Source organism: Oculina patagonica, chromosome 1, assembly GCF_052425735.1.
Source record: "Oculina patagonica isolate OP01 chromosome 1, crgOcupat, whole genome shotgun sequence".
Classification (NCBI taxonomy): domain Eukaryota; kingdom Metazoa; phylum Cnidaria; class Anthozoa; order Scleractinia; family Oculinidae; genus Oculina; species Oculina patagonica.
In genome coordinates, this window is record NC_135758.1 from 30,404,617 (window position 1) to 30,430,688 (window position 26,072).

Here is a 26,072-nt window from a genome sequence, read left to right on the forward strand (position 1 = left end):
AAAACCGGGATAAGCTCCGGCTTGATGGGCCGCTAGGCACGAACGCAGAATTATCCTACCCATTAGTCAATTATAATTATAATGGATGGGCTGGAAATCCAGAGCGCAAAGTCCGCGAGCTCCTAGGTCAGCGGAAGGTCCCTGGGACGGTCTCTGAGAAAATGAAATTCATCATGCCGGAAGTTCTGGTTTTCCTGTTTTTATTGCGCATGCTTAAGTTCTAAGCGTAAGTAAAATCTCCTAGGACGGAAGGGAGTCGAAAACGCTGAACTTATTTAATAACACACCGTTGAGAGAACTGGAAGAAACAACAATGTTCTGCAAGAAAGAAGAAGGAAGAGTTAAATATAGAGTGCCTTGTGCCTTCAGTAAGTATATCTCTTCAGTATTCTTATTATATATCTGTGTTTTAAATTAAAGGTCTTGTGTGCGGACTCTGGGCTCTAGATTAGTGAGCTGGGGCACAGTCTCGTTCTCGTTCCCAGTGTCTCTCCTCTTCCCTTGGAGCGAGTGAGAACGAGAAAAAGAGGGACCTGGAAAAAGGGTCGGGACAGTCTAGACACACCGAATTAAGAAATAGAAAACATTATTCATTTTTCTTTCGAGTCATGGAAACAAGAGTGGGAGTTTGCGAGAACTTGCCGAAATGCCTTGTCAACACGTAATTGCTTATTTATTTATTTCTACCTTGATTTGATAAAAGGTGGCTATCGGGCTGTTAAGGAATGTATGGGGTTTCATATTTTGTTTTTTTTGAGGATACGGAGAATTGTTCGGCTTTCTTCCAATGAAATGTCGCCCTGTCTAATGTAGTGAATGCAATCTTACTTTTTTTTCTCCCTCCCTGTCTCCCCCCCCCCCCGTCTCCCTCCCCCTAGAATTACTTGTGGTTAGTCTAGCCCAGTCTCTAACTCCAACCCCTCTCTTTCATTTGAATTCTAGTTGCGCGCGCTAACTAGTAGAACAGTTGTGATCTATAGCTTTCCATTCTGCTGTCTAAAGGAAGTTTGCCGGAGGACATCATTAAGTCCCGTGAAGGTGAAAGTCTTACGATTTGCAAGTTGTGCGTCGGCTGTTATCGTACCTCAAACCGAGCTTTAGGCGGTTAAACACAGATAACCGGTCGGCTCGTTTTGCCAGGTACAGATAATGTTGAGCTTGCTTTAGACAGCAAAGGTCTTTAGCCACATCAATTAGGACTCGGAACTAGACTATACGGGCTGATTTGAAGGCGGTCATAACGATATTTGGCTTGAACTTTACCGTGGCTAAAGACTTAGTTTTTTACTGTTGAAGTTTGTGGAGCGGGCGTTACGCGCTCGACGAGATTCAAATACATCCGGGACATTGTCGGTTATTTCTAAAAGAAACATGTCGAAGTGGATAGCCAAGGAATCGCTTCAAGCGCTGATGTGAGTACATAGTTTTCTTTTTCCCTCAATTTTAGGCGTTCTCCGCCTAGCTAACACTCATAGTTCATAGCTCTCTGTGATTCGCTAGTGGGAGGCGATGCGATCGTGTGCATTTCCGGCCGCGACAATGGAGTTGACAATTGAGATAACACATGCCCGCTTCCTCAGATATTTCGCCTGATTTGCTTAAAGTTGAATCGAATGTCGATGTAGAATGCTTTAGTTCAGTTTATTTGAGACGTGCATGCTGTAAGAAAGCTACAGTTCAGCTCTCCGCCGAGTGTTTTCTTATGTCTATCTTGGTATTAATTTTGACTCACATTTCAAGTTGTAAACACTCTTAATTAAATTGATAGAATTCTTGATTTAAACAAAATGCCGTATATGCAGTCTTTTTGGTTAAAAAACACATAAACTAGAGTACCTTACGTTAAACTTGAGCTAAAATTAGCCCTCATTCAGCGTTCGTTACAGAAATAGGGCTTCAGATCTACGGTGTCATGTCAAATTTCGGGAGACACCTTTTATCAAATCAAGTTAGATTTATTTATTTGTTTTCATCTTTATCGATTTTTTTTATCCTCTATACCACAAGTCCATAAACAGAAGTGTCCATTTTAGCAATTTGAAATCAGGGTGAAATTTCGCGAGGAGCAAATTAACCGGTATATCAAATGGCTGTAGAGTCAGAAGATAGAATTCGAACGATCTCTGTTGAAATGGGGAGTTATCTAATTTACTACATACAATATATATATATATATTTTTAAACCAAAATCAAGCACACCTACCCTTTACCCTTTTCATGAATGGCTTCCGCATGGCCAAAAAAATAATAAGACTTCGTTTTCTTTCTTTCTCTTTTTATTGCAGTCTTCCTGTTCATTTGTCTTATATATTGATTCACGCTGCATAAGATGTCTCGTTCTTTCTTAAATTACTAAATAGTTTCACTGATGTTTATTTATATATATTCATTTTGCTTAACGACCTTAACGGTGTAGGAAATTTGCTTTAGAAAGATGATCCTCTAAATTAATCCGATATGGCCAAGAATCAGCCGAGTCTTGGGAAAAGGTTTGGAAACATATCACCCTGTATCAGCAAGAGATAATCGTCCAAAAAAGGAAATCTTGGCTACATGTCCTCGCTTTTGAAAAATACTGATCATGATAACTTGGATTACAAACTCCCGGCCGTACCGGTCAAAACAACTGCAAACAGATTTTGATTGTCTAAAAGCACTAATTTTCGCTGCCGCTTTTTGGGTTGAATTTCCTGCTTCTAAAAACCAAATACGGCAAACGCAAAAGTAATTGAAACAATAACAACAAAGCTGTCTTTCTTTAATACAGCGATTCCAGCGCAAAACAGTAGTTTAAATTAAAAACAAATAAGATAAATGACAACTGCGATAGTTAAACAACGATTTTAACACTAAATGTTAACGAGGATTTTCTTCTTTACATTTGAGAGAATTTCTCTGCAAGAAGATAATATGAAATATTTTCATTTGCCGCAAACGGTTCTACTGAATCGATTGAATTTCCAGCCTCTCTCACGGAACCCAAGAAATATGCCATCTTTCTTTCGTCTTATTGCGTCAGCTACAGTTACATTTGTCCAAAAAGATTTGCTGGCGAGCTTCTTTGTAATATTTCCCCTGTGTTCTCCTCTCCTTCTGAATCACTTTCTTCAGCCAAAGTTTGAAGCTTAGCTAAAAGCTTATCCGAAGTAACAGAAATCGCAGGCGGACCCTCAGGAACTAATTTGTTTTTCGGCGCGTCCGTTTTGTCCTTGTTTACATTGAGCGAAGCAACTTTTGTTATTTTACTCATCACGTTCATTGATCCTCTTCGGATTCTCGGTGACACTGGCATTAATTGAGAAAGTCTTCGGCCCGTAGTCGCACCGAACGATTGAGATCCTCGCCTTTGTAACGGTTTACTCGTTGTAGCCATTGATACGGTTGCTACGGAAGCGCGTCTGAACGCGTTTGTAGTGACGGCCAGTTTACTCGCCCTGCTGATGCTAAAGCGCCGCGAAACCTGACATGATATTGGCGAGATTGCTGGTGAAGGAAGCACGCACACATCATCTCCATCTTCCTGAGACATGCTCTCGGTGAGGCTGCAAATCGATTCTGTGAACACAACTGGACTGGGTTTGACGCCGCGACGAAACGCGCTGGAGACGTGTCCCTCGTACACGCGAAAAAGGTCTCTGAGATTTTCACGGTGACTTTTCTCGCTGGCTTGACTTAATAGGTTCCCCGGAGCGGTGTTCGGCCTACCACTGGTCTGTTTTGATAAATGATCATTAAGCGATCCTCGTTTTGTAGAATCTATTGAAGTACGAGGTGGGAGTTGCATGACTCGGAAAAGCGGCGACTTCGAAGCCGATCGAAGACTCTCTTCTGTCCTTCCCCATTCGTCGGCAGTCTTGAATTCAACGTAATCCCGGACTCCTTTTAAAGCTTTTGCCTTCGGAAACGAGAATTCGCGCGCAAAAGAAATTCCCCGATTTCGATGCGACAATCAGAGGAGTTTCTCCCTTTTTGTTCAACTTGTCGACACTCAATTTGAATCGTTTTAACTTGCTCAGCAGAAGATTTAAGACCAGGAAGTTACCCGACATCGCGGCGTAATGCAATCTTTTTTACAAAATACTAGTGAGCAGTAGTTTAACGTTAAATCCGTGAGCCCCAAAATTAAACATTACTATTTTACGCAGGATCTTAGTCATATCCTGCGCGTATTTCTAGTGGGTGTTTTGTTGTTCACACCCTTATGGGGACGTGATTTGTCCTACATTAAATAGGTATAAAATAAGTTTCCAATGTAATCTTGTTCAAACTCCCTGACGAAGTCTTTAGTTATCAGACGAAACCGGTAGGAGAATAAAACTTCAGTCAACAAGATTTCTTCGTTGCTTGTGCTGCTCACAACAGGAGCTTATTCAAGACGAAATAACAAACTGGTTTGTATATCTCCATTCTTGTGCTTGAAAGCAATAATTCGGCGATATTTAAAACTTTAGATTTGCAAACTAAGACAATGCTTGCTGATGCTTTCATTCTTTACAGAACAGAACCGATTTTTTCGGAACAAACGTCGGCTTAACATGGATCGCACATGGAAATGGTTCCTGGTCTTGCTTCTTGTCCTGTCAATACAATTGCTGCCATGTTTTTCCTGGAGAAGACGAAGAGCGAAACCACCACTGGTAAGCTACATAAAACGAACCGAAATTGCCGTAAACTGTACTTCCCGGTTGAACGGATACCAGCTACACAAATGTCATCAATGATAAAGATTTTCCTGTTAGACTAGCGACATGCAAGAAAATACATTTGCGTTTCAAATGCCATTTCTAAAAACTTCGTTTAAAATATAACATTCCAATATACGAGACAAGTTTTGACAGATATCTCTTTGAAAACTGAACATACGTACATGCAGAAGTACATAATCTAGATTGTACATGGCGTCCCTCTGATCGCCAGAATGAGCTGACAACAGAATAATTCCGTGTTCTGCATGAGTTCATTTTTTTTTGTTTTCGCGATTTCTTTGGCAATGTTTCCCTTATTTACGGTTTAGCGGTAAATCGCTTTCACTCCGATTTCTTATACTTCAGTCGGATGATCGATTAAAAAATTGCAGGCGACCGCGCAGTAGGGTCCCATTTGTTGATCTTATATATAACAATTCTACAGACAGAATTGGACAAAATATTGAAACTTGTAATATCCGAGTTTGTTAACAAGGAACATTCTGAGTAATAGGCTTCTAATCACATCTTAAATAACGTCTGGCAAAGGTCGAGGAATCAAAGAAGAAAAGAGAAAAAATAATTTAATTTTTCCGTTAAACCTCGTTTAATTTTTTTAAAAAAATCGCACTCGGCCGATAATCATTATGACACAATTATGCGACACAAGATTACTACTAAATCATAACAGTGTTAAATTAAAGAAAAATAGTAACTGTTTAAAACTTTTTAATAGCTAAAAAAACGGTGTTTCGTCAAAACATGAATGGTAGAAGATATTGGTTTTTATACCATGCCATAGAAAATACAGCCAATCAGAATACAGGAAAGCCGTTGTATATTCGACGGTATTCAAACCAACCTTCCCATCGTGCGCTGCGATCTTATTCTCGATGAAATTTAGTGAGCGTATTTTCTATGGCATGGTATAAAATAGTTACACAACACTTTCTCGTGGTATACTTAACAATTATCCTGCGAAATCGCGCGAAATATCGCCTGATACTTAGCCGACGAGGCCGTAGGCCGGGTTGGCTAAAATCAGACGATATTCCGCAAGATTGAGCAGGATAATTTTTTTATTATTCAACGAATAGTCAACAAAACAATTTTTGCAGACAGAAAAACTGCAATTATGCAGCGCTTTACAAGATTTCGGACGAATCTTCGCTACCTACGTATATCGCAGGATATCTGTTATGTACGGATGACAGATAACGTTAACATTTTGACCATATATGGGCAGCGCGCGCATCTGTTGAATAATAATATGGAATATCGCACTTGTCACTTGTATTTTCTTCGTATACACACTCGCCTAAAGGCTCGTGTGTATACCGAGAAAATACAAGTGACTCGTGGGATATTCCATAGTATACCACTCGAAAGCGTTGCATAATTAGTATATACTGACTCCTGACCAACCAAACTTAAAATCTGATTGTGGTTCTTTTATTACGTGGCAATGCTATATTCTCACTCCTGTTTGTGCGTCTTTAAGGAATTCTTTGTGCCTTTAGCCATCAGCTCTGGGTAGTTAATTTTTCGATGGTTATTTTATGATAAACAAAAGTAAAATCTTTTCGCTATTGCGGGGTTTATAATTCTCAAAAGATCTAAGAGCTTTGTTATCAAACTTATCAATTGTCAATTTCATAGTCTCATGTTTCTTTACCACTGAAAAGGAACGTTATACAGCTTTTATTTGGTAGCTTTGATCTTTAATGGAAAACATAACATTTGATTGGTAGCCAGACTTACTTTGGCAATTTTTATTATAAGGATAGACAAGATTAATTCAGTTCAACAATCAATAAAACTTTTTACTTTAGTACTGTCTTAAAGGCCCACATTCACCCTAGATGCATTACGCGCCAAGGAACAATTTTCGTATATGAAAATTGAGAGAAAGTTGAGTTGCTTCAATCTTCTTCCATCCTTGTTTTTTTTTTTTAGCTAAGTAGTTAACACGCTTTTCGGATAAAGTGATTTGACTGTTTACCATCGATTTTTACCAGCTCTCCAGTGTGGAGTCTTTTGCCCGGGGGGGGGGGGCACTCCCTTATTAGGGCTTAACGGGGACGTGCGGCCCGATAAGGTATGGTTTTCAGGCTTTTCTGTCTTGAGCGGGGTATATATTTTACCCCTTTTTGTCTTAAACGGGGTATCTTTGCATGGACCAGTGTCAAACAGCATAGGCTTATATGCCTGCAGAGGTGTAACAAGCCAAATTTTCACAAATTCTTTCATATTGCTGACTTACGTTGATTTCGGCATTGATACTTAGCTTAATTCACGATCACAACAAAGCCAGTGAGGTACTTGTTTATGTCTTAGACGGGGTATCAAAAATTGGCATTCTGTCTTAAACAGGGTAGGAAAATCAGAGGTTCGTGTCTTAAACAGGGTCAGGGTTTAGAAGGCCGGGCCGCACCTACCTACCCGAAAATATGTCGAGTACCCCCCCGGGGGGGGGTGTCTTTTGGGACAAGAGCTAGCTTTTCAAAACAAAAACAAAGGATCGCAAAGCATATCAGTTGAACGACTATGCAATCATTTGATAGCCGCAGACTCTGATTATTGTTATGTTTCAGTGTTCCTGCAAAAACAGTTGGCCAACGTGTAGAATGGAGACAACTGACAGCAAGGGAAAGAAATATACAGTGGAACACAACCGTTGCTCATCGGCTTGTAGGGCGCCATGTCAACCAAACAAGTATACTTGCAAGCCAGACGTATCATTCGGATCGATAAAGTACTTTAAATGCAAACCCTGATAAAACACAAGATTATCGGAAAAATATATCATGCCCTGTTAGTAAGGTTAGGATAACCAGGTAAATCATTAACAGCTGGTAAATAAAAAGAAGTTTTGGCCTCAAGGCGTTGCAAAACCCTTCTATGCACATACGCACACTACGGCTTGGCTGTTTTCAACGCCTTCTGGTCCAAAACTAACTAGAAGCGACCTTCAGATTGAGGGGTATCAAATGGTCTTTGCGAGCATGCGAGCACAGCGTTTTTCTTTGCGAGCACGAGCATTGACAAAAATAAGCCTTGCGAGCAACGAGCACTTTTCAAAAACCTACCTCCACTAAAAACCGAGCATGCGAGCACTTGTAAAAATGTGCGAGCACGAGCAAACGAGCACCCTCTAAATTTTGCGAGCATTGCGAGCACTGCGACATTTTGAGGGACCATTCTTGACTCCTAGATTGGACTACGAGTACGAGATTGAGTACGAGTACGAGTTTTCAAACTAAATTCGTGTGCCTCCTATAATCATATATCACACCAATCTTATCCTTAACGTTTATTTATGTGTTAGTCAGCAAAAGGGAAGAATTATAGCTTGGGGGATATGATTGTGCTGAAATTCCACAGTTGTACTCGTACTCGATCTCGTACTCGTAGTCAAATCTGGGATCAATTTAGGTTTCTGGGAAACTGCTCACCTACCCCTCCCTAAACCTAACATTTTGCCCAAAGCGATAAGTAAGGGTTAATGTTAGGTTTGGGGAGGGGTAGGTGAGCAGTTTCCCAGAAACCTAAATTGATCCCAAATCTGAAGGTCGCTAACGAGCAACCAACAACTTGTACCCTACAGTTTACTCGGCTATTTGGTAAAGTTTTGTAAAATGCTAAATAAACAAACAGGTGAAATAAATGCCGGATAAATACTACAGACCCCTTGCAAGATTTATCGCTCCACTATGAAACGATTATGTGGCAGGCTCGGTGGCGTAATGGTTAGCGCGGAGGACTTCGGATCGAGCGTTCCGGGTTCGAGCCCTGACCGGGGTCACTGTGTTGTGTTCTTGGGTAAAACACTTCACTCTCACGATACCTCTAAATGAATACAGCCGAATTTAATGCTGGGGTGTAACCCTGCGATGGACTAGCATCCCATCCAGGGGGAGTAGAAATACTCCGAGTCGCTTCAAGCTACTAAAACCGGGATAAGCTCCGGCTTGATGGGCCGCTAGGCACGAACGCAGAATTATCCTACCCATTAGTCAATTATAATGGATGGGCTGGAAATCTAGAGCCCAAAGTCCGCGAGCTCCTCGGTCAGCGGAAGGTCACCGGGACGGACTCTGAGAAAATGAAATTCATCATGCCGGAAGTTCTGGTTTTCCTGTTTTTATTGCGCATGCTTAAGTTCTAAGCGTAAGTAAAATCTCCTAGGACGTAAGGGAGTCGAGAACGCCGAACTTATTTTTAACACACCGTTGAGAGAACTGGAAGAAACAACAATGTTCTGCAAGACAGAAGAAGGAAGAGTTAAATATAGAGTGCCTTGTGCCTTCAGTAAGTATATCTCTTCAGTATTCTTATTATGTATATCTGTGTTTTAAATTAAAGGTCTTGTGTGCGGACTCTGGGCTCGAGATTAGTGAGCTGGGGCACAGTCTCGTTCTCGTTCCCAGTGTCTCTCCTCTTCCCTTGGAGCGAGTGAGAACGAGAAAAAGAGGGACCTGGAAAAAGGGTCGGGACAGTCTAGACACACCGAATTAAGAAATAGAAAACATTATTCATTTTTCTTTCGAGTCATGGAAACAAGAGTGGGAGTTTGCGAGAACTTGCCGAAATGCCTTGTCAGCACGTAATTGCTTATTTATTTATTTATTTATTTATTTTTTTATTTATTTGTTTTCATCTTTATCAATTTTTTTTATCCGGCTCTATACCAGAAGTCCATAAACAGAAGTATCCATCTCAGCTATTAGAAATCAGGGCGAAATTTCGCGAGGAGCAAATTAACCGGTATATCAAACGGCTGTAGAGTCAGAAGATAGAAAGTTCTCTATTGAAATGGGGAGTTATCTAATTAAGACAATTAACTACATACAATATTTTTTAAACCAAAATCAAGCACGCCTTCCCTCTACCCTTTTCCGATTATTAAAACGTTCATATATGATTGGCTACCGCATGGCCAAAAAAATAATAAGACTTCGTTTTCTTTCACTCTCTTTTTATTGCAGTCTTCCTGTTCATTTGTCTTATATATTGATTCACACGTCATAAGATGTCTCGTTCTTTCCTTAAATTACTTTATACTTTTACTGATGTTTATTTATATACAGTAGAACCCCGGTAACTCGAACTCTGAAGGGAAACGAAAAATAGTTCGAGTTAGCGGGGTTTCGAGTTATCGGGGTCGATTAAATATTCAATTTGCCAAGTTAATAATTGATAGTTTATCGATTTTTCAGCACTTCAGTACACAGAACAGTGCAAATTAAACTTATCTCGTCAGAAACTCTCACACGATCAAACATTTTTGTGACAAGAGTGGAAAATGACTGTCAGATACGTGATCTATTCGTTGCTCTAATTAAAATCAAATTGCTGTAGTATTCGTTTTAGTGTTTAAATCTGATTACACGACAAGAAAAGCTTATGGGATATCAATGGGCATACGTGGCGAGCTGCAAGAACCACAATTCGAGTTATCGGGGTAAATTTGACCCAAATTTTGATCAAGGGAAACGAAATTTAGTTCGAGTTAGCGGGGTTTTCGAGTTATCCGAGTTCGAGTTAACCGAGTAAAAATGAATGAAAAGTGGGTTCAAATCCAAGGGAAATGGAACTTTGTTCGAGTTAACGGGGTTGTTCGAGTTATCGAGTTCGAGTTACCGGGGTTCTACTGTATACTGATATTTATTTTGCTTAACGGTGTAGGAAATTCGCTTTAGAAAGGTGATCCTCTAAATTAATCCGATATGGCCTAGAATGACCTAGAATCAGCCGAGTCTTGGGAAAAGGTTTGGAAACATATCACCCTGTATCAGCGAGAGAAAATCGTCCAGAAAACGAAATCTTGGCTACATGTCGTCGCTTTGGTCGCGAAAAATGCTAATAACTTGGGACACAAACTCTCGGCCGTACCGGTCAAAACAACTGCTAACAGATTTTGATTGTCTAAAAGCACTAATTTTCGTGTCGCTTTTTGGGTTGAATTTCCTGCTTCTAAAAACCAAATACGGCAAACGCAAAAGTAATTGAAACAATAACAAAGCTGTCTTTCTTTAATACAGCGATTCCAGCGCAAAACAGTAGTTTAAATTAAAAACAAATAAGATAAATGACAACTGCGATAGTTAAACAACGATTTTAACACTAAATGTTAACGAGGATCTTCCTTACATTTGAGAGAGTTTCCTTGCAAGAAGATAATATGAAATATTTTCATTTGCCGCAAACGGTTCTACTGAATCGATTGAATTTCCAGCCTCTCTCACGGAACCCAATAAATATGCCATCTTTCTTTCGTCTTATTGCTTTAGCTACAGTTACATTTGTCCAAAAAGATTTGCTGGCGAGCTTCTTTGTAATATTTCCCCTGTGTTCTCCTCTCCTTCTGAATCACTTTCTTCAGCCAAAGTCTGAAGCTTAGCTAATAGCTTATCCGAAGTAACAGAAATCGCAGGCGGACCCTCAGGAACTAATTTGTTTTTCGGCGCATCCATTTTGTCCTTGTTGACATTGAGCGAAGCAACTTTTGTTATTTTACTCATCACGTTCATTGATCCTCTTCTGATTCTCGGTGACACTGGCATTGACTGAGAAAGTCTTCGTCCCGTCGTCGCACCGAATGATTGATATCCTCGCCTTTGTAACGGTTTACTCGTTGTAGCCATTGATACGGTTGCTACGGAAGCGCGTCTGAACGCGTTTGTAGTGACGGCCAGTTTACTCGCCCTGCTGATGCTAAAGCGCCGCGAAACCTGACATGATATTGGCGAGATTGCTGGTGAAGGAAGCACGCACACATCATCTCCATCTTCCTGAGACATGCTCTCGGTGAGGCTGCAAATCGATTCTGTGATCACAACTGGCCTCGGTTTGACGCCGCGACGAAACGCACTGGAGACGTGTCCCTCGTACACGCGAAAAAGGTCTCTGAGATTTTCACGGTGATTCTTCTCGCTGGCTTGACTTAATAGGTTCCCCGGAGCGGTGTTCGGCCTACCAGTGGTCTGTTTTGATAAATGATCATTGAGCGATCCTCGTTTTGTAGAATCTATTGATATACGAGGTGGGAGTTGCATGACTCGGAAAAGAGGCGACTTCGAAGCCGATCGAAGACTCTCTTCTGTCCTTCCCCATTCGTCGGCAGTCTTGAATTCAACGTAATCCCGGGCTCCTTTTAAAGCTTTGCCTTCGGAAACGAGAATTCGCGCGCAAAAGAAATTCCCCGATTTCGATGCGACAATCAGAGGAGTTTCTCCCTTTTTGTTCAACTTGTCGACACTCAATTTGAATCGTTTTAACTTGCTCAGCAGAAGATTTAAGACCAGGAAGTTACCCGACATCGCGGCGTAATGCAATCTTTTTTACAAAATACTAGTGAGCAGTAGTTTAACGTTAAATCCGTGAGCCCCAAAATTAAACATTACTATTTTACGCAGGATCTTAGTCATTTCCTGCGCGTATTTCTAGTGGGTGTTTTGTTGTTCACACGCTTATGGGGACGTGATTTGTCCTACATTAAATAGGTACAAAACATAAGTAATAATCGCTAATTTTTAAGCCAATTGTCAAGTTCTCGTTTGGTTTCTCTCAAGACTCAAGGTTTTTTGTGCTTTTCAAAATACAATATCAGTTAACCGGTGAAACCAGAAATCGAAGTAAAGAAATCCCGCAGAAATATAGAACGAACTTAAACGCTGGATTTTCCACTCATCTCCCACAACAGGAGCTTATTCAAGACGAAATAACAAACTGGTTTGTATATCTCCATTCTTGTGCTTGAAAGCAATAATTCGGCGTTATTTAAAACTTTAGATTTGCAAACTAAGACAATGTTTGCTGATGCTTTCATTCTTTACAGAACAGAACCGATTTTTTCGGAACAAACGTCGGCTTAACATGGATCGCACATGGAAATGGTTCCTGGTCTTGCTTCTTGTCCTGTCAATACAATTGCTGCCATGTTTTTCCTGGAGAAGACGAAGAGCGAAACCACCACTGGTAAGCTACATAAAACGAACCGAAATTGCCGTAAACTGTACTTCCCGGTTGAACGGATACCAGCCACACAAATGTCATCAATGATAAAGATTTTCCTGTTACACTAGCGACATGCAAGTAAATACATTTGCGTTTCTAAAAACTTCGTTTAAAATATAACATCCCAATATACGAGACAGGTTTTGACAGATATCTCCGTCTTTGAAAACTGAACATACGTACATGCAGAAGTACATAATCTAGATTGTACATGGCGTCCCTCTGATCGCCAGAATGAGCTGACAACAGAATAATTCCGTGTTCTGCATGAATTTATTTATTTGTTTTCGCGATTTCTTTGGCAATGTTTCCCTTGTTTACTGTTTAGCGGTAAATCGCTTTCACTGCGATTTCTTAGCATACTTCAGTCGGATGATCGATTAAAAAACTGCAGGCGACCGCGCAGTAGAATACCATTTGTTGATCTTATATATAACAATTCTACAGACAAAATTGGACAAAATATTGAAATTTGTAATTTCCGCGTTTGAAATCAAGGAACACTCTAAGTAATAGGCTTCTAATCACATCTTAAATAACGTCTGGCAAACGGCGAGGAATCAAAGAAGAAAAGAGAAAAATTAATTCAAGTTTTTTTGTTAAATCTTTAATTTTTTAAAAAAAATCGCACTTGGCCGATATAATCATGATGACACAATTATGCGACACAAGATTACTACTAAATCGTAACAGTGTTAAATTAAAGAAAAATAGTAACTGTTTAAAACTTTTTAATAGCTAAAAAACGGTGTTTCGCCAAGACAATAAATGGTAGAAGATATTGGTTCATACTGACTCCTGACCAACCAAATTTATAATCTGATTATGGTTCTTTTATTACGTGGCAATGTAGTCCAGTCCCTGAACTCTCTCTTCTGAGCGCCCTTTCTAGGGGTCGACCCAGGACGGTCGTTTTATTTACGACCAATTTACCACTGATGAAGGGCTAAGCCCGAAACGTTTGGTTTATAATGAACTTTTTGGCACTTACAATATACTTTTTTTTGCGCGAAGAGAGAGTCTAGAATAACTTGCATGCGCATGCGCTAGTTCCCCTATTAAAATCGGGGGAAAACCATATTTGGCAGCACGTTTAAAAACGCACGCGCACAGATGGCGAGATCAACTACGCGACCGTGTAGTAAAGCAGGATCACCGAAATAACTTCAAAAAAGCCTAGCTTGCCAGTTATTGTCTACTTAAAGCTAACGGCCAAAACACAATAAATCACTATCCGTCAACTATTCCTAGTATTTTGTAGGTTTTTTAATTGGTTTTGGATGCAATTTAGAAGATTAACGAGAAACCCTTTTCCCTTGTGGCGGGACCTTTGTCCTTTTTCCGAGAATTGGCTGAGCCCGCGAAGTTAGAAATTAGCTAGAAGTTATCAAGCAACATGACATGTAGTCATGTTGCCATTCTGATGTGACGGACTGCTCGCGCTGGTTTTTAATTGGACAATAGGAATCGGGGGATGTTCGGTAACTTACGAGGATGTACCGAAATCCGAAACGAATTCTAGCACAGTTTTTTTTCTTGCATTTATTCAGTTTATTCGCGTGCTTGGTCGCGTAGTTGAATTCGTCATTTGAGCGAGCATTTTTAACCTAGCGCGCGCGTCTCAAGTGACGCCACACTCCTCGCTTCTGATTGGTTCGTTCTGAGCATGTGCATGCAAGTTATCCTGGACTCTCTCTTCGCACGTCTGGGTTCAACCCCTATAAAGGGCGCGTGGAAGGGAGAGTTCAGGGACTGGACTAGTGGCAATTCTGTATTCTCACTCCTGTTTGCGCGTCTTTAAGGAATTCTTTGTAAGTTTAGCCATCAGCTCTGGGTAGTTAATTTTTCGATGTTTATTTTATGATAAAGAAAAAGTCAAATCTTTCGCTATTGCGGAGTTAATGATTCACAAAAGATCTAAAGGCTTGTTATCAAACTTATCAATTGTTCATTTCATAGTCTCATGTTTCTTTAGCACTGAAAAAGGAATCTTATAAAGCCTTAATTTGGTAGCTTTGATCTTTAATCTCGCTAGTGGAAAACATAACATTTGATTGGTAACCAGACTTACTCTGGCAATTTTTATTATAAGGATACAACAATCGATAAAATTCTTTATTCCAGTACTGTCTTAAAGGCCCACATTCACCCTAGATGCGTTGCGCGCCAAGGAACAGCTAATTCGAGAAAGGTTGTCGGAAAAAAGCACAAAAGTGCACGCGACAAAACCGAATGGTGGTCTGGGTATTCACTAGAATTTTGCATATTGGCCTTAAAGTTGTATTTTGCATGTGAACATTTTGTGTTTTTTTTCTCTCAGGAGGCCTTCTCTGTAGCTTTACTTTAACTGTCACATGTCTTTGAGTTTTGAAAATTTTTCTAAAATTCAGCGTGGCTAAAAGTATCTTGTTTCTTCATGTCTCAATAGAAAGAAAACGTGTAAATAATTCGTGTTTGTCATGTCGTCATCTTATTAGTATTCAGCATGTGCTGCAGCTCTCTATTTCTACCCATACTACCTTTAGGTCTTGTCGCGTGCACTTTTCAGTGTGCTTTTTTTCCGACAACCATTCTCGAATTAGCTGTATATGAAATTTGTACCACGCCGTTGCTTCAATCTTCTTCCATCCTTGTTTTTTTTAGCTAAGTAGTAAACACAATTTTCGGATAAAGGGATTTAACTGTTTTACCATCGATCAGTTTTACCAGTAGCTTTCCAGCTTTCCAGTTTGGAGTGTTTTGGGACAAGAGCTAGCTTTTCAAAACAAAAACAAAGGGTTGCAAAGCATATCAGTTGAAGGTGGGCCTTTAACGACTATGCAATGATTTGATAGCCGCAGACTCTGAGATTATTGTTATGTTTCAGTGTTACTGCACAAACAATAAACCGACGTGTAGAATGGAGACAACTGACAGCAAGGGAAAGAAATATACAGTGGAACACAACCGTTGCTCATCGGCTTGTAAGGCGCCATGTCAACCAAACAAGTATACTTGCAAGCCGGACGTATCATTCGGATCGATAAAGTACTTTAAATGCAAACCCTGATAAAACACAAGATTATCGGAAAAATATATCATGCCCTGTTAGTAAGATTAGGATAACCAGGTAAATCAGTAACAGCTGGTAAATAAAAAGAAGTTTTGGCCTCAAGGCGTTGCAAAACCCTTCTATGCACATACGCACACTACAGCTTGGCTGTTTACAACGCCTTCTGGTCCAAAACTAACTAGATTCTAGCGACAATAATAATAATAACAATCTTTAATTAGGAAGCTCCAATCACTTAGAGTAGAGCGACCTTCAGATTGGAGAGTACGAGATTGAGTACGAGTACGAGTTTTCAAACTAAATTCGTGTGCCTCCTATAATCAATTATACCATGCCAATCAGCCAATCAGAATACAGGAAAGCCGTTGTATATTCGACGGTATTCAACCCAACCTTCCCATAGTGCGCTGCGACTGTATTCTCGACGAAATTTAGTAAGCGTATTTTCTATGGCATGGTATAAAATAGTTACACAACACTTTCTCGTGGTATACTATGGAATATCCCACTTGTCACTTGTATTTTCTTGGCATACGCACTCGCCTAAAGGCTCGTGTGTATACTGAGAAAATACAAGTGACTCGTGGGATATTCCATAGTATACCACTCGAAAGCGTTGCATAACTAGTATTTATCACACCAATCTTATCCTTAACGTTTATTTATGTGTTAGTCAGCAAAAGGGAAGAATTATAGCTTGGGGGATATGATTGTGTTGAAATTCCACAGTTGTACTCGTACTCGATCACGTACTCGTAGTCAAATCTGAAGGTCGCTAACAACGAGCAACCAACAACTTGTACCCTACAGTTTACTCGGCTATTTGGTAAAGTTATGTAAAATGCTAAATAAAGAAACAGGTAAAATAAATGCCGGATAAATACTACCGACCCCTTGCAAGATTTATTGTTCCACTACGAAACGATAATGTGGGAGGCGTAATGGTTAGCACGGTGGACTCCAGATCGAGCGGTCCGGGTTCGAGCCCTGACCGGGGTCACTGTGTTGTGTTCTTGGGCATAATAGATGTTAATAATAGATGGGCTGGAAATAGAACCCAAAGTCCGCAGGCTCCTCGGTCAGCGGGAGGTCGCTGGGTGGGAAAATAAAATTGATCATGCCAGGCTCATGTATACCATGAAAATACAAGTGACAAGTGGGATATCGTCTGATTTTAGCCAACTCGGCCTACGGCCTCGTCGGCTAAGTATCAGGCGATATTCCGCGCGATTTCGCAGGATAATTGTTAAATTATAACCCATCCATTAATTTTTGCGCGCGCTCATTGGACAAAACGCATCACGTGGTACAAAATAAGACGACAGGTATCAGCGAATATTCCCCGTCCGATTTGATATCCGTCGCCCGATTTTGTAGGCAAGCACAAAACAAACGAATGAAGTCACCTTATTCAATCCTGACTTTTTATGAAATCACAGAGTTAAAAAATCACGTAAACAAATCGCCTGAAGGGGTTTATTTTCTAAGTATACCACTCGAAAGCATTGCATAACTAGTATTTATTTTTTTAAGAAAGATGACCCACTGAATTAATCCGGTATACAACCGAGAATCACCCGAGTCTTGGGAATAGGTTTGGAAACATATCACACTGTATCAGCAAGAGAAAATCGTCCAAAACACGAAATTTTGGCTACATGTCCTCGCTTTGGTTGCGAAAAATACTGATAACTTAGGTCACAAACTCCCAGCCGTACCGCGGCTCAAATCAACTGCAAACAGATTTTGACTGTCCAAAGGCTTGGAGAAACACGAATGCTCGAAACTAAACTGAAATTTTGCCGGGTAATGTAGAATGGTTTACTGGCGTCTATAGTGATTTTGTTTGTTTATCAGAAATATAAAAATTATCGAATATAATTGTACATGCACTAGAAACCAGAAACGCCAATTTTCGCCGCCGCATTTCTGGTTGATTTTTTTGCTTCTAAAAACCAAATACAAACGCAAAAATATTTGAAACAATAACAACAATGCCGTTTTGTTTATACAGCGATTCCAGCGCAAAACGGTGGTTTAAATTAAAAACAAATAAGATAAATGACAACCGCGATAGTTAAACAACGATTTTAACACTAAATGTTAACGAGGATTTTCTTCCTTACCGATTTAAGAGAATTTCCTTGCAAGAAGATAATATGAAATATTTTCATTTGCCGCAAACGGTTCTACTGAATCGATTGAATTTCCAGCCCCTCTCACGGAACCCAATAAATATGCCATCTTTCTTTCGTCTTATTGCTTCAGCTACAGTTACATTTGTCCAAAAAGATTTGCTGGCGAGCTTCTTTGTAATATTTCCCCTGTGTTCTCCTCTCCTTCTGAATCACTTTCTTCAGCCAAAGTTTGAAGCTTAGCTAATAGCTTATCCGAAGTAACAGAAATCGCAGGCGGACCCTCAGGAACTAATTTGTTTTTCGGCGCATCCGTTTTGTCCTTGTTGACATTGAGCGAAGCAACTTTTGTAATTTTACTCATCACGTTCATTGAGCCTCTTCGGATTCTCGGTGACACTGGCATTGATTGAGAAAGTCTTCGGCCCGTAGTCGCACCGAACGATTGAGATCCTCGCCTTTGTAACGGTTTACTCGTTGTAGCCATTGATACGGTTGCTACGGAAGCGCGTCTGAACGCGTTTGTAGTGACGGCCAGTTTACTCGCCCTGCTGATGCTAAAGCGCCTCGAAACCTGACATGATATTGGCGAGATTGCTGGTGAAGGAAGCACGCAAACATCATCTCCATCTTCCTGAGACATGCTCTCTGTGAGGCTGCAAATCGATTCTGTGATCACAACCGGCCTGGGTTTGACGCCGCGACGAAACGCGCTGGAGACGTGTCCCTCGTACACGCGAAAAAGGTCTCTGAGATTTTCACGGTGACTTTTCTCACTGGCTTGACTTAATAGGTTCCCCGGAGCGGTGTTCGGCCTACCACTGGTCTGTTTTGATAAATGATCATTAAGCGATCCTCGTTTTGTAGAATCTATTGAAGAACGAGGCGGAAGTTGCATGACTCGAAAAAGCGGCGACTTCGAAGCCGATCGAAGACTCTCTTCTGTCCTTCCCCATTCGTCGGCAGTCTTGAATTCAACGTAATCTCGGGCTCCTTTTGACGCTTTGCCTTCTGAAACGAGAATTCGCGCGCAAAAGAAATTCCCCGATTTCGATGCGACAATCAGAGGAGTTTCTCCCTTTTTGTTCAACTTGTCGACACTCAATTTGAATCGTTTTAACTTGCTCAGCAGAAGATTTAAAACCACGAAGTTACCCGACATCGCGGCGTAATGCAATGCTGTATTTCCTAGGTTATCTTGCGAATTTAGATCAAAATCACTCGCTTCCTCCAACATAATCGATACTAATTGTTCTTGTCCTCGCTTACAAGCGTGAGAAAGAGCAGTGAGCCCATCCTTGTCTTTTAAACCAACCTTCGCTCCGCGCTGAAGGAGTATCTTCGCGTACTTTGCCGCTTTAGTTTCGTCCTCGAGAAAGCAAAGTTGCATTAGAGCTGTCTTCATGTCGGAATCCCTTCTATTAATATCAACTCCGATGTCAAGAAGCAACTTGACTTGTGTAAATCTTTTCTCTCTGATAGCTACGCTAAGCGCGGCCATTTTGCCACAAGCGCGAGAAAATTATGGCTATCGTTTCGAGCTTGGCAAACAAGTTGATCCGCGCGTTATATTTTGATGTCTTAGTAAAGCGCTCTCATAGCAGGTGTATTTTTCTTTGACTTATTTTGCATTTTCTTTTTCCGCTCAGTCATTGTGTTATCATTGTTTGTCCTGCCATTAAGAACAATGTTTCCATGCCAACACCTATATCTACCAAATGAAATTGACAAAGGTGTTTTTGACTTATTCGCTCTATTTAAACTCATTTCACAGGCGTTGCGCGCCACACATTAAATGAATAAACCATTATTAAGTCGACATCATAAGGGGGTGAATCGAAAATAAGTTAAGGCGTAAATTAGAAGACCAATTTAAAGTCGGTCTTTTATCGCCGTACTTTTAGGCAAAACTAATATGAGAAACCTTTCCATTATTTTCCCTGTGAGTTCTTAGCATTGCCGAATTAAAATTGTGCTATCTATTTCGTCCTAAAAAATATTTATTCTCTTTTACTGAATCTCGCACAGTGAATGTTTAACGAAAAAAAAATCTTCCCTAAAATCCCGAGGCTTTTTGCGACGGGTATTTAGTCCGAGCATTGTCAACATTCATCGTTAAATGCAAATTTGCTGAGAAAATTGACAAAATATTAAGTCGAAAATGTTTTTAGCTCTAGAAACTCTACTGCAAAAAAACTCTTTGAAGCGAAATCAGTTATTTCAGTTTATTTTTGTCGTGTTTAAAGATAGCTTTTTGTCGCGTAGGACTATTTCAGGGAAAATCCAAGACAAACAAAAGGGAAAATGGTGTTTAAATCTCTTTGTTTGGATTTGCTAAGCTCCCGTATTATAGGGGCGACCGCAGACACTGAAACATTAAGTTATATTGTCTAGTTACATAATTGAAATTCATTTTTGTTCTGTGTTTCATGCATGACCGTTTGCAGGGCCGTAGCCGCGCAAACCGAGGCATGTACCTCAATCATTGTTTTCGTTTTTTTTTTAAGGTGGAAAGTAAATACCTGTGAAGATAATTTAACGTTTGAGATTTTGCTATGGCTTTAATTTGCGGGTGCAAAAACTTTTCGGGACCTTCGAGAAACGGCCCCTGGTTTGGTATAATATAACGTGGAATCGGAGAGTCTCCGGATCCGCTGCGATTGTGTTTTGAAAACGGCCTTAATTCGTCATGTTCACGGTTTTTGATAGACTGCAAAACAGTCTTTTTTTCTCTAAAGTCGTTGAAACAAGCGCTTATCAAACGCGCGAAGCGCCAGTTTTGACACTGGCTCCAGACCTCTTGCTCTCGTACTAAGACCGAGCGCGTTCGCAAAAGAAACGACTGTTTTTCAGTCTAGGTTTTTGATTGCCCGTCGAGAGCAGTTTTGCTTAAATTTTTGCGGGTCTTTAATTTCGCGATATTTTGAAAATCGCGAAAATTAAGTCCCTCGAAAATAAGTAACAATAAGGTAGTGCCCAACTCTGTCTAGAGTGCTCTACCAACTGACCTAACCAGGCGGCGGTTAATTAACTCTGAGGCAAATTAAAGTGCTGGAAAATAACCCAGGAATTTCTCTTCTGAACGTTGGCCCTAGTCCCGATTTCCTTTCTTGAACTAACTCTCAGAAGGAAGTTCTTGTGCAATATTCCAGCACTTAAACAGGGGCGTAGCTTGGGTTTTCAAAGGAGGGCTCACACTGTGCCACACCCAGGGTACTTACCAGATTGTCATGTCGACATCCACACCGTGTTTTCCTAAAAGTGGCATTTTGCATGCCATGTTGATTCTTCGGATTCGCGCGTCTTCGCCAACTGAATTATATGGTTTGCATACCGCTGACTTGAAAATTAACTCACAAGGGGGGGGGGGGGGGGTCCCACGGGAAACAACGAAACCTCATGTAAGTAGCCACGAGATATCGCTCTAGGGAATTTTTGTTGCCTAGTGATGTTACACGTTTGTTTATTCATCTTTTGTTTTTGATTTGTTTTATGTTGCGTAGGTAAGGTGATCTTGCTAATCTATTTTTTATTTTGCTTTATTTTGCTCTGTTTGAAATAGCCATGGTCATAGCCAAAAAGGGGACTTTGGAACACTCCCCTGGCTATGCTAATCAGTTCCACCGGCTAGCAGCTGGTATGGGAAACTTGTTCAGGACTACACTATAATCAGTGACAAGAATCAATCAATCAATCAAAACTTTTTATCGAAGGTGACACGTAATAGTTTTTCAAATAATAAATTTTTGGCCCTCTTAAATGCACTAAAAGTTAAGAATCTACTATAAACAATAATCTAGAATGAAACTAGGGATACGACACAAAACTCACAAATTTTCTTTATTGTAAAGTAGATCTCAAGACGAGATTATTTCTTCAATTAATCCGTAAGTGATTTTAAATATTCCTTTTCTTTATAAAATATAATTATGTAATAAAATTGCTAATATCCACAAGAACACACACACACAATTTTCTAAGGGATCCAAATGTTGGGAATGATCACATTGACATCCCTAACATTTGTAACTAGACAAGAACCTTTTATTATTATTATCATTATTATTATTATAACTGCTTTCCATTGATTTGCTCCTGCATCTCATATCACCATGACATTTAAATTCCAACGGATCCACTAATAAAGATCAAAGATTTTTGATTAAAGTTTAATTTTAAAATATTCAAGGTCTTTCAACTAGTTGTCAGCTATTTTCTAGATTAAAATGAGTTACTGTATTGCTTTTTTAAATCTAGCATCCTGTTTCTTTTTATATAAGAACACGTTTTATTCATCAGGCTGAATTGATTCTTATATATATGGTGTTTTTTATTCTTTTATGTGGGTGTGGGTGTTTACTGTATTGCATCTGGAGGCTCCACCTGATGATTCAATCCCCTGCCCTTTCACGAACATAAAAACAAAATTAAAGTATTGTACCCCTGCCTTACACCTCAAACATATGCCAAAGACAGAAGACTATCCTCCACTTTATTGGTACAACAGAACAATTCCCACCAATCTTCGCATTGTTAGTGCTGTTTCTGCTTAATTTTTCCTTCCTTTCCTATATCTAAATTATATTTTGATTTTATGGATGCTACCCTTTTGGCCTTAAGTCCATTTTTGCAGTTCCTAAAAGCACTAAATTATCATAAAAGTCAGTCCTTTTCACATTCTACAAGGATGAAAAAGGAACCCCTATTGGGTGAGGTCTTCCCTTATATATCCTGCTATATGCAGTGCCCCCTGGGATGCAGTGAACCTACACAGTTTAAGTAAATAACCCTGCTGTTACTTTCAAGATAATTCTTTTACTTTGAATAAAAGCTCCGCACATGTACAGTGGGGAACATCCGTCATATTAGGGTTAAAGTCGAATTCCACTCCTGATAGGTCAACTACATAATGCGGCCTGGTTGCAAGGCAATAGCCAGGGCCATCATCTACTGATACAGTAATGAAGTAGATAATTTCTTTTTCCAAAGCTAATGGTTCATCAAATACAACATCAAAGCCATAGTAATACCCATTGCTACACTGTTTCCTTCCGGATGTAAAAATCCCAGTTTTGGATGCGAGAACTAATTGTTCTCTAAAACCATAAATTTCTACTTGCAAATTAACTGTAAATTCCCCACCATCATTACCAAGAAGAGATACACCATGTAGCATAATGTCCTTGTCAACTAAGAGTGGAATCCAGTCGTCATCATAAGGAACATATTCACATTGGATTTCAGGTAGAAAACTCTTGAATCTACAACATCGTGAAAGAGGACCTGACCTATGAACATCCAGGAATCCAACAGGTGCAGTCTCACTGGAACTAAAACAATTCATAATGCTTCTTGTTTCTTCTTCCGTTAATATCTTGTTTGGAAGGACAACCTCTATGAAATCTCTCTGCTTCATAATCGGAAAACGGATATTTTTCACAATCTGTTCTCCAAGGACTTGTCTTTTAACAGAGCCGTCTGCTTCAAGTTGTTGTCTGTTGCATTCTTCTTTTGCCCAGCAATCTACAGCCTTGAACAACTCCACTTCTTTGATGCTCAGTGTATTTCTTTCCACTAACTGGTTTAGAAAAGATCTCTCCATGTTTAGAAATTCATTTAATTTCAAGGCCTCCTCTGCCTCTTGGTCAATCAAATCCCAGCAGTAAAATAAAATATCTCTATTTTCATACTGTTTAGCGTGTTTTACGACGCAAAACACGTTTGATATATCGAGATTCTTCCCTATATACTCAGCACATTCATCGGTCAGGCTACGAATCATGTATTTCTCGGCCAGATACAACACTTGCATCACGTTATTTCCGTTCAAGCAAACTTCACCGGTGTAGATGTAACGCAACAACTCCAACATACCTTCGGATTCACAGTCAGGGAGATCAATATGATCTTTGGTTTCAGCCATTTCACCGCAGAACATAGCAAAAAACACAGGACTGCAAATCGACAACAAGAACTTGTGAGCTGGAATTACAATCTTGCGTCTCTTGCTGTCACTTTCTTCATTTTCGCTGTTTCGGGACGTTTGGACGACAAATTTTACATCACTTAGGATCTCGTTGTTGAACATAGACTTACATCTTTCTTTATGATCCATCGGCCAGTTCTTTGCTTGAGCTTTAGGAGTAAACATGGTTACGATCAAGAAATCCGAAAGACTCAGAAAGAGGGCTGCTTCGCGCGCTTTGCGCTGCTTCTTGCCGTTCGCCGCTTTGTTGGCGGACTCACTTTTGGACAGCGGTTTGCTTTGTGCAAGGAAATTGCGTCATATACGCTTCACAAACATTTTCCAGGTTCCAGAATATAATCAGTCATAGTGTGGAAACTAGAGTGCGCTCAAACCCAAATTGTATAAGTATAAGTTTTCTAGTTGCAGCTTAATAGGCTTTGGAACACTCTCATGGCTATGCACTGCCAAAGTATTTAGGAAAAAAAACTTTATCCATTAGCTGAGTTAAGAAAACAAGCATTATCTCCAAAATAGTGTGAGACATTTGGCGAAAAAATTCAAGAAGTGGACAACCATTGGTTCAGCAGCTGGTATGGGAATATTGCTCCTACACTAATGAGGGTCCTGAAGGTGGGGGGGGGGGGGTACCAAATCCCATTTCCCAGCCCAAATCCTATTTCCCAGCCTATTTTTTGTCTAAATCCCAGTCCCAGCAGTGAAATTCCCAGTGCGTGGAAAATCTGGTCTCAAGCACATTATATCTCTGTTGCTTTGATTGTCCTAAATGTAGCCCACTCTCTGAACTGTCCCTTCGGTGCCCAATATAGGGATTGAACCCAGGCGCAGGAAGAGCGAGTCCAGAATAACTTGTATGCGCATGCTTAGAAATCCGTCGCCCCCCCCCCCCTTACAAAAAAAGGGGGCGACCAAACCATATTCCACAGCACCTTTGGACACGCACGCGCACAGACGATTAATTAAAAAAGTTGTATTTGTGGATTTAGTACCTTTTTTGCATAGTTCAATTTTTTATTAAAGCGAGCTATTTTTACCTTAGTCCACACACGTTACATATACATGTAAGAAACGCCACACCTCTCTGTCGTTTTTCATTGGTTTGTTTTTTAAAAGCATGCACATGCAAGTTATCCTGGACTTTCTTTTCGCACCTGGGTCGCAGAATGGATAGTTCAACGACTGGACTATCCAAAATCATGCTAGTTATTATCAGTAATATTGTTGAGAATATCACTTTTTATTTGTTTGTTTGTCTTGTAGAGAATAATAGAAATTTTTTGAAGCTTTAACTAAAGCTATCAAGTTTTTATCCCATACCTACCACTACCCTGACTGACAACAACTTGCTGTCACTTCTTTTAAATATTCCATTTGTGCTGATCCTCAAGTCATAGCTGTTCCGTTGAGTAACTTAATCATTTACACGAAAATTGATCAAGACTTGATGGACACTCGTGCAGTGCGGTCGTCTCGTTTCAGAATTTTCAGCATCAGTTTGAACTATTTTTTGCCGGACTTTAAGAACATAACATTATATAGCGCAAAATATGCAGGTGTAGTCATGTACTGATGCGCTTCCCATTCCCATTTTTTGTTTCCGAATCCCAGTCCCAGTGACCAAATCTCATTTTCCCAGTGAAAAAATAGGCAATTCCCAGTCAAAATAGGCAAATCCCAGTTCCCATTTTACCCCTTCAGGACCCTCACTAATCAGTAAGTGCTTCTAGTGGGCTTTTATTCATTAGCACATGGGGGGGGGGGGGGGGGTTTGGCAAAATTATAGGAGGGTTGACCCTATTTGGGAAAGGTATTTAGTGGGCTGTCACATATTTATAAGCCTATTGAGAGGGGGGGGGGGGTTGTTTGAAACTTAACATTGCCTTTCCCACTTCCCTCTTCCTCAAAGCTGAATGAAGCAAAGGTTCAATTCTTTTATTTTGGCACTATTTGTCCACATTAGCTTCTACACATTACTCGTCATTTAAGGAGAAATTCATTCCCAAATGGATTTTTTTCCTTCATGCTAATGACAAGGTAATTCCAAGCATTGGATAAACTACTGAGCTGTTTTGATTTCATATATATTTACAAAGTTGTGTGGTTGTAATATGAGAAAGGTGGGTCAATTAAGATATAATGCTGGTTTGAGTAACGGGTGTGTGGGGGGGCTATATAATTGTAACCATTGCTATAAA

The 26,072-nt window shown here is 40.1% G+C and overlaps 3 protein-coding genes, 1 long non-coding RNA gene and 1 pseudogene across 4 annotated transcripts; 1 reads left to right on the forward strand and 4 right to left on the reverse strand.

Annotated features, from left to right (window-relative positions):
* Positions 1–2,611: 2,611 nt before the first annotated feature.
* LOC144646349 (uncharacterized) lies at positions 2,612–4,599 on the reverse strand (annotated as a pseudogene).
* Positions 4,600–10,260: 5,661 nt separating this feature from the next.
* LOC144663411 (uncharacterized) lies at positions 10,261–12,069 on the reverse strand. Its single transcript, XM_078524345.1, has one exon. It carries the CDS (start codon positions 12,005–12,007, stop codon positions 10,985–10,987), a length of 1,023 nt encoding a protein of 340 aa, XP_078380471.1. The 5' UTR covers positions 12,008–12,069; the 3' UTR covers positions 10,261–10,984.
* A 145-nt stretch (positions 12,070–12,214) lies between these two features.
* Positions 12,215–15,938, forward strand: LOC144663446 (uncharacterized). Its single transcript, XR_013572607.1, has 3 exons — positions 12,215–12,419; positions 12,526–12,665; positions 15,571–15,938. It is a non-coding gene; the product is annotated as an uncharacterized LOC144663446 (long non-coding RNA).
* A 1,100-nt stretch (positions 15,939–17,038) lies between these two features.
* Positions 17,039–19,496, reverse strand: LOC144649778 (uncharacterized). Its single transcript, XM_078509368.1, has one exon. The coding sequence runs from the start codon at positions 19,390–19,392 to the stop codon at positions 18,031–18,033; it is 1,362 nt and encodes a 453-aa protein (XP_078365494.1). The 5' UTR covers positions 19,393–19,496; the 3' UTR covers positions 17,039–18,030.
* A 2,285-nt stretch (positions 19,497–21,781) lies between these two features.
* LOC144649787 (BTB/POZ domain-containing protein 6-like) lies at positions 21,782–24,107 on the reverse strand. Its single transcript, XM_078509379.1, has one exon. It carries the CDS (start codon positions 24,040–24,042, stop codon positions 22,693–22,695), a length of 1,350 nt encoding a protein of 449 aa, XP_078365505.1. The 5' UTR covers positions 24,043–24,107; the 3' UTR covers positions 21,782–22,692.
* Between the last annotated feature and the right edge of the window lie 1,965 nt (positions 24,108–26,072).

Excerpts from the sequence above, each read along its gene's own strand:
- LOC144649787 (XM_078509379.1), bottom strand. The coding sequence starts at position 24,042 with ATGTTTACTCCTAAAGCTCAAGCAAAGAACTGGCCGATGGATCATAAA.
- LOC144649778 (XM_078509368.1), bottom strand. The coding sequence starts at position 19,392 with ATGGCCGCGCTTAGCGTAGCTATCAGAGAGAAAAGATTTACACAAGTC.
- LOC144663411 (XM_078524345.1), bottom strand. The coding sequence starts at position 12,007 with ATGTCGGGTAACTTCCTGGTCTTAAATCTTCTGCTGAGCAAGTTAAAA.